This window comes from Callospermophilus lateralis, chromosome 17, assembly GCF_048772815.1.
Source record: "Callospermophilus lateralis isolate mCalLat2 chromosome 17, mCalLat2.hap1, whole genome shotgun sequence".
Classification (NCBI taxonomy): domain Eukaryota; kingdom Metazoa; phylum Chordata; class Mammalia; order Rodentia; family Sciuridae; genus Callospermophilus; species Callospermophilus lateralis.
Window position 1 is genome coordinate 47601802 of NC_135321.1, and position 12576 is coordinate 47614377.

The 12576-nt window shown below is 33.8% G+C and overlaps 1 protein-coding gene across 5 annotated transcripts in view; it reads left to right on the forward strand.

The window, feature by feature from the left end:
• The window catches only part of Esco1 (establishment of sister chromatid cohesion N-acetyltransferase 1), a 75985-nt gene that overhangs the window by 27235 nt on the left and 36174 nt on the right, over nucleotides 1-12576 (forward strand). For all 5 annotated transcript variants that reach the window (XR_013089055.2, XR_013089058.2, XR_013089056.2 and 2 more), the window contains exons 4-7: nucleotides 134-2242; nucleotides 7936-8050; nucleotides 9347-9407; nucleotides 11446-11560. Coding sequence is in view for 2 of the 5 variants with exons in the window: in XM_076837097.2 (XP_076693212.2) it covers nucleotides 734-2242; nucleotides 7936-8050; nucleotides 9347-9407; nucleotides 11446-11560 (1800 nt within the window). In the remaining 3 variants the exon portion in view is untranslated. The remainder of the gene's footprint in view (nucleotides 1-133; nucleotides 2243-7935; nucleotides 8051-9346; nucleotides 9408-11445; nucleotides 11561-12576) is intronic.

Genomic DNA, 12576 nt, shown 5'->3' on the forward strand with positions numbered 1-12576 from the left:
AGTCTTAATTATACACAGTGAATGTTTCAAAAGGAGGATTTTATTTAAATCATTTATTTCTTTATAGTATTTGGTATTGCTCTTATTTTGTGGATTGTACAAAATTTAATTCTTATTTTTTTTAATTTTTCAGAAATGGCAGCACAAAAGGAAATCTATGTTAATAGAGTATTCTGTTAAACAAAGGAGGTTAATTAAGAACTGCAAACCAACAGACTCAGCACACAAGAAACGAAACGTGTTAGCCATAAGACATGTTTCAAATGAATCAAAGTCCAGTAACTATAGATTTCAGAAGAAGAAAGTTTTCAAAACTTTTGTCAAAACAGACAGTTTACTGATAAATAACTCCTCCAGTAACAGAGCTAGGCCTGAAACTAAAATTAATTGAAATTAACAAAAACAAATTTGAATGTGAATTAAGTTTCTTTTCATCAAAAACATAAGAAAATATAAAATTAGAATTAAATTTTCTTCAAATTTTTATTGCCTTGTCCAGTGTAAAGCAGATATCAGCACTCATGCCAGCTTTCTTGTGTCCTAGGAATGACAGAAACCTTGCTTGAAGCAGACTAGTATTTTTGTTGGAAATGTATATTAGCATCCGTTAAAGTTGATTTTTTTTTTTTTTTAAAAGACCTGCTCCTCAGTAATAATACTAGATATTCAGCATTTGCACCAACCAGGACACAAAAATCCTCTTAAAAACTACCCAGCAAAGGAAGACTCAGGAATGATGTCCATTCAGGAGAAATCAAAAGAAAATTCCTCCAAAGTTATTAAAGAAAGTGAAGACAAGCATTTAAAAATAGAAATTCAAGGTTCTCAAAACAATCTAGCAAAACAGTCAGGTTCAAAGGAAACTATAAAGTCACTGGTTAAATCTCCAAAAGAAAGTAAGCTAAATCAGCCTGAATTGGGAACCCGCATGAGTACAAGGTCAGCAAAGGCAGCCTCCTCTGATAATAAAAGTATGTTAACTGTGAAGGGGCAGTCACAAGAATCTACAAAAAAAAAATTATGTCAGAAAAAAATAGCACATGAAACCCCTAAAGCAAATGAGCAGCTTAACCGGAGATCACAAAGACTACAACAGTTAACTGAGTGTTCAACAAGGTCTTTGCGTAGTAGAGAGATTCATGGTCGAGTTCAAGCAGTTAAACAGAGTTTGCCACCAACAAGAAAAGAGCACTGTAACAATATTCAAAGTAAATCTAATAAATTTAAAACAAGTCAAAAGCATGTGAAAAGAAAAGTAATGGAAATAAAGTCTGATTGTAAGGAGGATGCAAATTCAGTGGTTGATGAGGTAATAAATTCCCCTAAAGGAAAAAAACGCAAAGTAGAGCATCAGACTACTTGTAGTTCTCAGTACATACAAGGATCTGAAAAGTGTCTTCAGAAGTCTACTAGAAAAGAAGAAATAAAACCTGTGCCTGTAACTTCTGAGACAAAAAGATCAAAAGTGGCTGCTTCAGTGGTATGTAAAAAGAGTGAAATGAAGTCAGTTCATACACAAGTGAATACTAGCACAAAATCCCAAAAAAGTCAACAGCCATCAGTGCCTGAACAAAGTGTAGATAATGAGTTGGAGCAAGCAGGAAAGAGCAAACGAGGTAGCATTCTCCAGCTCTGTGAAGAAATTGCTGGTGAAATTGAATCAGATACTGTAGAGGTAAAAAAGGAATCTTCACAAGTGGAAAGCATAAAGGAGGAGAAACCTATAGAAGTAAAATTGGAAGAGACTGATATTGAAAGACAAATACTTCATCAAAAGGAAACAAATCAGGATGTGCAGTGTAATCGTTTCTTTCCTAGTAGAAAAACAAAGCCTGTGAAATGTATACTAAATGGAATTAACAGCGCAACTAAGAAGAACTCCAACTGGACTAAAATTAAACTCTCAAAATTTAACTCTGTGCAGCAAAATAAATTGAACTCTCAAACCCCTAAATTGGGTTTATTACAAACCAGCTTTTCACCACCAGTTTTAGAAATGCATCATGTAGTGACTCAAAGTGCATTTTTAGGGACAAAGCCACATGATAAAAATGTAACTTGTGGACAGGAAAAAATGAAAGAAATTAAATCTGAAGAAGTTAAAATTAACGATATTACAGGTGAAATTAATAAAACAACAAAAAGGGCTATTGAAAATTGTCAGTTGGATAATCCGATAAAATCTCCTGACCCACTATTGGATAATCAGATGAAACATTCTTTTGAGACAATACCAGATAAGGTAATCAATTTTCATTATGTGCATTAGAGGTAGCCTGAGTACTTTCTAATAAGAAATAAGTGTTTACAACATACTTTTGCTTGAGAATGAAATCATAAAATTATTAACCCAGTCTTGTAGTGATAGAACTTAATGACTCCTTTAGAGGTTTCACCTTCATGTGGATTCATCTTGTGTTTTTTTTTTCACCCTTCATTTTTATTTTTCATAATACATAAGCCAGTTGAATTTCAGCTTTTCTTTTAAATTTACCATAATGATTACTTCTTTTTCTACTAATTATAACCACAGAAAATATATTTTTCCCCCTTGTATTACTAGGTATTGAACCCAGAGGCTTGTATCTGCTAGGCAAGTTGCTGTACCACTGAAAGATACCCCCCACCTTTGTGTGTGTGTGTGTGTGTGTGTGTGTGTGTGTGTGTGTGTGAGGGAGGAGGCAGTATAGGGAATTTAAAGGGATGTTTTACCATTGAGCTACATCCCCATCCCTTTATACTTTTATTTCAAGACAAGATCTCACAAAGTTGCTAAGGGTGACCTTCAACTTGCAATCCTCCTGCCTCAGCCTTCTGAATAGTTTGGGGTTATGGGAGTGAGCCATTGCACCTGGAAAAAGTATTTCTTAGTGACTAAAATCTAAAACTTATTCTTGGGTTCAATTTTGATCAAGAGTTTAAAATTAGTGCTGGGGTTGTAGCTCAGTGATAAGAGTGCTTGCCTACCACATGTGAGGCACTGGGTTTGATCCTCAGCTCCACCTAAACATAAATAAACAAAATAAAGATATAATGTTCATCTACAATTAAAAAAAGAAAAGATTTTTTAAAAAGATGTTAAAATTAATTTTAACTGAGATCCTGGGGCTGTGGCTCAGCCGTAGCGCACCTGCCTGGCATGTGTGAGGCACTGGGTTTGATTATTAGCACCGCATATAAAATAAAGGTCTATCAACAACTAAAAAAAGTTTTTATATAAAAAAATTAATTTCAACTGAGACAAAGCAACCTTTGTCTAATATAATTGAAAAGTATCTTTAAAAGGGTACCTTTTGAGCTGGGCAAGGTGGTGCACGCCACTGGCCGTGATCCCAGCAGCTCGGGAGGCTGAGGCAGGAGAATAGAGAGTTCAAAACCAGCCTCAGCCAGCTTAGCGGGGCTCTAAGCAACTTTGTGAGACCTTGTCTCTAAATAAGATATGGAAAGGGCTGGAGATGTGACTCAGTGGTTGAGTATTCCTGAGTTCAATCCCTGGTACAAAAAAAAAAAAAAAAAAAAAAAAGCCTTATGATTTGATTTGTGTAGCCATTTTGGATAATTCGCAACTGACATGTCTGAAAGGTATGAATCAGTCTGAGAATAAAATTGTAGTGGCCAAGAATTTTTAAAATGGAAAAAATAAATTGAAAACCATCGTCTTATATCTGAAAAGAAACTTTAGTGGTTATCTTGGAAAGTTTTATACTTTATAAAAGCAACTCGGCCCTTTCCTGAAGTAAATCATTTGTGGAACACCAATATATAAAACCAATAAGCAGAAATTTTATAGGCATAGAACCCTGGTGCTCTATAATACAGATGAAAAAATTAATTTGTATTAATTTTATAATGAGATAACTGAGTAGTCACATTTGATGGCACACATAGGGTTAGAATTGAGGTGTTTTAATTTTCAGTACAGCTTTCTTTATACAACATACTCTGAATGTTAAAAAATCGTTTGAGCAAAAAAAGTTTTCATGAGGGCTGGGGATGTAGCTCAGTGATTGAGTACTTCCCTAGTATGTGTGTGAGGCCCTGAGTTGGATCCCCAGTACAGAAAAAAAAAAAGTCATCATAAGAAAAAAGTTAAGTGACCCTAAAGTTTTGAAAATGACTTCATTAGATCTGGAAGCAAATCTGAGTGAATTAGAAGTCTGGGCTTTATGCCAGAAACTATGAAAATATATGATTGTCTGTTAGTCTTTTATATTTTGGGCTGAGAATCAAAGTGAATTTAAAGAGAATAGATACCTATGATACTCTTAGATTTTATTTTCTATACAAATAGTCATCAATTAAAAGATGATTATTCAGCTGGGTGTGGTGGTGCATGCCTGTAATCCCAGTGGCTCAGTAGGCTTAGGCAGGAGGATCGAGAGTGGATCAAGAGTTCAAAGTAGCCTCAGATACGGCGAGTCCCTAAGATACTCAGTGAGACCCTGTCTCTAAATAAACTACAGAATAGGGCTGAGGATGTGGCTCAGTGGTTGAGTACCCCTGAGTTCAATCCCATTATCCCCTCCCCCCCAAAAGATGATTATTCAGAAAGATTATATGAAATAGTGGTAATAATTAGAGATAAATAGTAAGCAGTTGTATGAGTACTAAGTTATTGGACTCAGGATGTAGCTCAGAGAAGGATCATTTGTTTATCCAGGTGCAGTTCCCTGGGTTTGATTCCCAACATAGGAAAAAAGAAAAAATTATGATCTTTTGCAGAAATGGGGTGGTTTTTTATTTAGGATTTTTTTTTTCCATGTGTGACCGGAGAATGTTACTTAAAATTTGAAAATTTAGAAAGCAGAAGAATGAGAATTCATTGATTTGTGCCATCTGTATAAGAATAGAGATGTTTACTTAGATCACATTATTTTGACCTTTTATAAGATATTTACTGAAAAGTGCTTTGTTTATGCAATTCTCTGAAGAAGCAGGCCTAGAAGCTTGTGTTAAAATTTTTTGTTTTAAAATTCTCTTTTTGGTGCTAGGAATTAAACCCAAGGGCTCTTGACTTCTGAGCCACATCTCAGCATCCCAACCCTTTTTGAGCAGTGTTTTGCTAAGTTGAATAGGGCCTCACTAAATTGCTGAGGCTGACCTTGAACTTGTGCTCCTCCTTCCTCAGCCTCCCAAGCTGCTGAGGTGGGCTTAAAATTCTTGAATGTTTATTCAGAATAAAGTGAGAGTAACATACTCTTTTGTGTCTACCACCTGGATTTGATAAAAATGAATATGAGTTACTTTAGGTCCTTTAAAATACAAAATATATATTATAGCTGCTGGTGAAGACTGTGCCTTCCTCTTCATTCCATTCCTCTCTCCCCCCCTGAGTTAAACATACTCCTTAAGTTGATTTCAGTCATCTTTATGTTTATGATTTTGTGTATGTTTCCATAAGATATACTTAGCTTTGTTTGTATTTTAAGTTTGTATGCATGTATTTGTGTTTGTGTAGGACTAGGAATTGAACTCAAGGAGCATTGTATTACTAAGCTATATTCCCAGGATCTCATTAAGCTGCCCAGGTTGCCTTCAAATTTGTAGTCCTCCTGCCTCAGTCTCCTCTGAGTATCTTGGAGGTGAGGCATGCATCACCACACCCTGTATATATTTTTAAATAATAACATGAATGTGTAAATTTTTTTGCAACTTGTTTTTATGCAATCAGCATTATATTTGATACTTGGATATTATAATAGCTATAAAGAAATATACCACAGGGGCTGGGGATGTGGCTCATGCAGTAGCGCGCTCGCCTGGTGTGTGTGCGGCCCAGGTTCGATCCTCAACACCACATACAAACAAAGATGTTGTGTCTGCCAAAAAACTAAAAAATAAATATTAAAAAAAAAAATTCTCTCTTTCTCTCCCTCTCTCACTCTCTCTTAAAAAAAAAAAAAAAAGAAAAGAAATATACCACAAATTTATCTTTTTCTATATAAGAGGACTTTTAGATTGCTTCCAATTTTTTTCCTCCCTTATCAAAAACGTGCTACCTGTCACAGGGTGATTGGGAAATTTGTTGATGACCATATCAGTTCAAGACATGCTTGAATGTCTACTGGTACAAAGAGATTATGGGTTTCCTACTTTAAGGAATTTACTTTGAGAAATCACTTAGGAATTTCTCTTTATTCCCTAAACATTAAATGTTGAAGTAACATGATCAAACCATTAACTTAGTGAATACTGTCCCTCCCCCTTTCTTTTTTCAAAGAATAGTGCTGGAGATCCAACTCCAGACTGAATGCATGCTAGGCAAGCAACTCTTAACGCTGAGCTGAAGCCCCAGTCCAAGTACTGGCTCTTTTGTAGGCAGACAACAGTTTCATATGATTCTCAGCCAAAATATACAGTGTAAGTTCAATTGTTATTTACATATTACAGGTGAGGAAAGTGAGACTTAGAGATTTAACTAATTTAACCTGAGTGACATTTTTAGTAATGAATCTGTGATTTAAAGTGAGAGTGGCTGGCTTCAGAGCTAGCCAGATTTATACTTGGGGAGGTAGGAGAATGTAAACAAAAACAAAAAACTACAACTCTTAGAACTTAAAAACTTTTTCTGTGGACACCCATAAATTTGCTCTTTTGATTATTTGGTGTCAATATCTGCAGTGCTGTGAAATGATGTTTATAAAGCTAAGCATCCAATGAAACTTACCTGAAGTCTTAGGCTTTTTTAGTTGTAGATGATTACAGTACCTTTATTTTAATTTATTTTTATATGGTGCTGAAGATAGAACCCAGTGCCTCACATGTGCTAGGCAAGCGCTTTACCCTGAACTATATAATCCCAGTCCCTTGGGTTGAGTTTTAATTATTAAGACACTATGAATTTTAAAGCTCAATTATTTTATAGTCTGCTTTTTAAATCAATAACTTACTAACTTCTTATTAATGGAAAGTAGAGTTGTAGGTAACGTCATTGTTCTTGTTTTTAATGTTCATTTTTTCAAAAATGTTTCAAAGTAATGTTACACATTCATTGTAGCAGTTGAAATACACACAAAACTGTTTTCCTCTGTCATTTCTGTGAGATAACCAATGATGATGGAATTTAGAGTGTATTTTATTATTAATAATCTGCTTTGACAAGATTCTTAGAGACTCAGGAATAAATAGGTAAACATAATAGTGTTTTTGCTCTTAAAAGTTACTGATGAGTCAGAGAAATAACTGATTCCAAATAGGAAGTGACAAAGGCAAGAAAGAGGTATTAAAGTAAGTAAAGAAGAATTAGAAAGATTGGGAAAGGCCTCATGGAAAAGGTTAATTTTTGAGTAATGAATGAGTTGAATTCTTACAGGGGGAAAGGTATTAGTTAGATCAGCACTATCTGTAGAAATACGATGTGTGAACCACTTATATAATTTTGAATTATCTGGTAGCCACATTAATGGGGCAAAAAGAAATAGCTGAAATTAATTTTTTTAATAGGTGAACACGATGTCTTTATTTTACTTTATGTGATGCTGAGGATTGAACCCAGTGCTTCATGCATGCTAGGCGAGCACTTTACCACTGAGCCACAACCCCAGCCCATGAAATTAATTTTAATGTATTATTAAACATACTGCTATTTCAATGTAACAGTTTTAAAAATTACCAATGACAGATTTTACCGTTTTGTGTATGTGTGCTTAAATTTTTCGAATCTGGCATAAGGTTCATGCTTATAACATATCTTAAGTTATATTAACCACATTTCAACTGCTCAGTAGTCAGATGTGGCAGTGACCACCATATTGGACACTATAGTCTAGATGTGAAGCTCAGAAAAAAATGTAGAGGTAGGCAGTGTATCTGTAGGTATGATAATGTTTTAAATTTAACACGATGGGAGGTAATGGGAGTTGATGCTGATAGGGTGAATGTATTGAGATAAGCCCCAAAGATTGATATAAAGATCTTAAATTACATTGTGTTCAGAATTTCAGCTTAAGTGTGGAATCCAAACTGGAAAGCAGTCCAGTAGAAAACACCACTGCTGTTTCAACTCTGCTCAGTCAAGCAAAAATTGATGGAGGAGAGAATAAATTTCCAGGTAATACTTTGGAAAAATTATTTAGATTTCAAAGCGTTTCAGTGACATTTTATTACTGTTACAGAAAACTCTTACTATATAAATTTTTTTTTCCTTTTTAAGATTACATTAGTGTTAAATTCGTTTTTTCCCCCTTTTTAAGATTACATTAGTGTTCACTCCACCCCCAATTTTTTGTTGGTGCATTGTAGTTGTGTATATTGATAGAATTTGTTGTTATGTATTTGTACATGTGCATAATATAATAATGTAATTTGGCCAGTATCACTTCCAGCATTGTTAAATTCTTCTTAACCATTGCTATATTTTTTTAAAAATTGTGATTCTTGTGGTTATAACCTGTTTTTTTAAGGCAAAATTGCATCTGTTTGGTTTGTTTAAATACTGCCTTTTGACTCCCCACCAAAATTTCTTTTTTAAAATTTTATATCTCTTATTTTGGTTTGTGAGTTATTCTCTGGAAAAATGTTCCTTAATGAATTCCTTAAATTGGTGGTAGCAGCCTATTTCTCATACTTTAATATTTGTGCTTTTTTATTTCAGGTTCTTACCTTTAACCTCTTGTAACTCAGTTTTCTATTTCAGAGAACTCTAAATTAATAAATGCTGCAGATTTTCCACTTACATCATCTAAAAGCTTTATTTTATAACCTTGAGAATATTTTTTAAAACATATTAGTTGAACACTTGGATTTGCTCACTTGTATCACCAGAGGATATAAAAACCTCTAATTCCTATTATTTCTTTCTAGTAAATAAAGGTAGACTTGGGACAAACTGTTGCAGTTGATCATCACTACCATTATCTATCATTTAACTTTTTCTCTGAGTAGGGGAAGAATGAATGTAATATAAACGAGAAATGTAATCATTAGAAAATAGGTTTTTACATTTAGTTATTTATATGGTAAGAATTCTAGAGACCATAGTTTTTTAAATAAGAAATGTTTCCATTTATTTCTTCTTAGAGTTTATTATGATTGTGCAGGCTTTGAAACTATTTTCTTTATTGTTCAGTGCTAGTAATATTTGGTGAAATTAGAAGCAAAGTATTAACCTACCATTATATCTCTTAGCAGCCCTATAGTCTGAGACAGCCTTTCTACCTCTTCTCTGAAGTGTTAGAAATAAGAAGGGAGTTCTAATATTATCAAATGTTTCTTAAAAAATAAAGAAAATTTCAATGCACTAACTGCTTTATGGATAAGTATGTCAAGCATTACTAGTGCTGTTAAAAAGTTTAGTAAATAACCCAGTTTTTTTGTTTGTTTGTTTGTTTTTTTTTTGTAATTACAGGCTCAGCTCCCAAACAACACAGTATACTCAATAATCAAACATCTAAGAACAGTGATAACAGGTAAGGTATTTGTTTAATTTAGGGGTAAATTTGAAAACTTAAAGACTTCCTACTTCAGAATTTTGAGTTTAGGGGATTTTCCCCTAAAAATTTATGTTAGCCCCCCCCCCCTTTTTTTTTTAAAATAGGGGATTGAACCCAAGGGTACTTTACCACTGAGCTACATCTGTAGTCCTTTTTTATTTTGGGCTGGGTCTCAGAAAGTTGCCCAGACTGACCTTGAACTTGTGATCCTTTTGCTTCACCTTCCCAGGTTGCTGGGATTACAGGCATGTACCACTGCACCTGGCACAAATTTGCTTCTTTTTTTTTATATACTTTTTTCTGTGTTTGTACTCCCCAACCCCCAAGTGCTGGGAATCAAAATCAGGGCCTAGTGCATGCTAGGCAACCTTTCTGCCTTTGAGTTACAACCTCAGTCCTCTACTCATAATTAAAATAGTTATTGTTGTATTTTGTTTTTTGGTACCAGGTATTGAACCCAGGAATGTTTAACCACCAAGCCACATCTACAGCCCTTTTTTATATTTTTATTTAGAGACAGGGTCTTGCTGAGTTGCTTAGGGCATCGCTGCTGAGGCTGGCTTTGAATTCGAGATCCTCCTGTCTTAGCCTCCACAGCTTCTGGGATGACAGGTGTGCTGCACCATTTCACCTGGCTAATTGTTTCTTTTAGTTAATGTTATCAGCATCTTTTCTACCTTCCAACCTAATTTTTAAAAATTTTGTTTTTAGTTTCACTATGTGAATTTTCTTTTTATTTAACTACTCTCTATGGAGATTTTAGTTGTTTCTAGCTCATTCTATTAAAATAGAAAAAAAAAGCTCTACAATAAAAACTTACCTTTTTTGCTTCTGTGATTTGTTCTGTAGGATAAATTCAAAACTATAGGACTTATTTGCATTGCCCGATTTTCCTCCAAAATGGTTCCAGTTTGTACTCCCAGCAACATTGTTTAAGAATCCTCTTTCCCCACACTCCTGGAAACACTGAGTATTATTGACCTTTAGTTTAAATAAGTGAAACAGCATTTTGTTCTCTCTTTATTGAAATTAAGCAAATCCTTGTAGGTCTTCTGAATTACCAACAAATATTAGTTAGGGCAAATAAATTGACTCAGGTGGGTAAAACTATAAAACTTAAAGCATTCAGACTTTAGTAGGTGCTGCAGTTTTTTGTTGAAAATTAGTTCTTTTGATTTTTTAAAATTTTAATTAGCACTTAATAATTGGGCATATTTATGGAGTATAGTGAGATCTTTCAATACTATGTCAAATGTAATGATCACATCAGGGTAATTGACACACTTGTCTCCTCAAACATATATCATTTCTTTGTGTTGGGAACATTCAAATCCTTCTTGTAGCTGTTTAGAAAAAGATACTTGTTGTCAACCACAGTTACCCTATATGCTATAAACATTAGAAGTCATTCTTCTATTCAGTTGCTGCACCCCTGTACCTATTAACCATCCTCTTCTTTTTCTCCATCCTAGTCTCTGGTAACCACTATTTTATTTATGTATTTTTTTTTTTTTAGCTTCCACATATAAATGATTTCATATGATATTTCTCTTTACTGTGCTTTTTATTTCATTTAACAGCCATCTTGCTGTAAATGAAAGAATTTTGTCCTTTTTTATGGATGAATCATTCTTTGTGTATGTATACCACATTTTCTTTATCCGTTGTTCCACTGATGGACACATAAGTTGGTTCCATATTTTAGCTATTATTCCAGTTGATACTAGGGCCTTGTGCATCCTTAACATGTGCTCTACTGATGAACTATACCTCCAACCCTTTCCTTGTTTTTTTTTTTTTTTTTCCTTTATAAATAAAGATTTATTGAACTTTAGATCTGATGGCTGGGAGGATCAAGGTCATGAGTCTGCATCTGGTGAGGCCTTGATTTTTAAAAGATTATCTTTTTCCCCTTGAAGTTGAAATTTATCACTGTTGCATAGAAAATGTTTTATTTTCAGTGATTTGAAATGATGAAGATCTATAACATTCAATAGTTTGTTTTTTTTTTAAGGGAGATACCACCAAATCATTCTTGGCATAAGTGTAATTCCCATTTGGAGATAACAATTCCAAAGGACTTGAAATTGAAAGAAACAGAAAAAGCTGATGAAAAACAGTTGGTTATAGTAAGTACACAACTTGACCTTTTTTGGTTAAGTAGTATTGTGAGTATTCTATTTAGGGAAGGTATTAAAGATTTAATTTGTTCCCTTTTTTCCAAAGATTTTTTTCATCATTAAAAGGCTTCATCGTGGAAACCCTTCCTGGCATTATTGTAACCCTCCCTGCCAAAAATAAATAGTCCATTCTGTAGCAAATAGTAATAATTCTGTTTCCATTACTTCTAATTTAATTTATAAGAAGTTATGATGCTTTATTTCACACCTGTCACTTTCTTGGATGTGTCATTTGATCACTACCTTTTCTCAATAGTTGATTTAAACATTAAAATAATTTAAGTATAGTATAATTATTATTTCACAATTGAAGTTTACGGAAGGATAAATCAATAGTTAATTTGAAATAGAACATAAGTATTGTATAGTTTGGTGGCAAGGTGAAAAAAAATGGGAGATATTTTTTGATTGATTGAACACCTAATTTGAATGACTGAGAACAGTGTTAAAAAAATGGAAGGACTCCAAATAAGAGGAACACTTAATGTAGTTTCAGACAGTGTAATCAAAGGATTTTTTGAAACTAGATGATGGATTGTAATTTTTAAAAGAATAAATTTCCAAGAATTTTGTGAAATTATTTAAAAATTTTTCAGAAGGCACAGTGAAAGGAAATCTTGTTTTGTGTTCTTTTTTAAAGTATCGTTGTTTTATTTATTTTTTATGTAGTGCTGAGGATCGAACCCAGTGCCTCACGCAAGTGAGGCAGGCGTTCGCCAGTGAGCTACAACCCCAGCCCCCCAAATCTTGTTTTTATCATGTACTATTTCTATTGTCAAATCAGTGTGGTAACAAACAATCTAGATTTACAATCTAGGTTTGCTCCAGTATGGTAGCCATGTCTGGCTTTTGGATACTTGAAGTGTATGTAGCTTATCAGAATTGAGATTTGCTTTAAGTGTAAAAAAATGCATCCTTTGTCTCAAAGAAATTAAAGAGAATGTGAAGTATTTTACTCTTAGGTT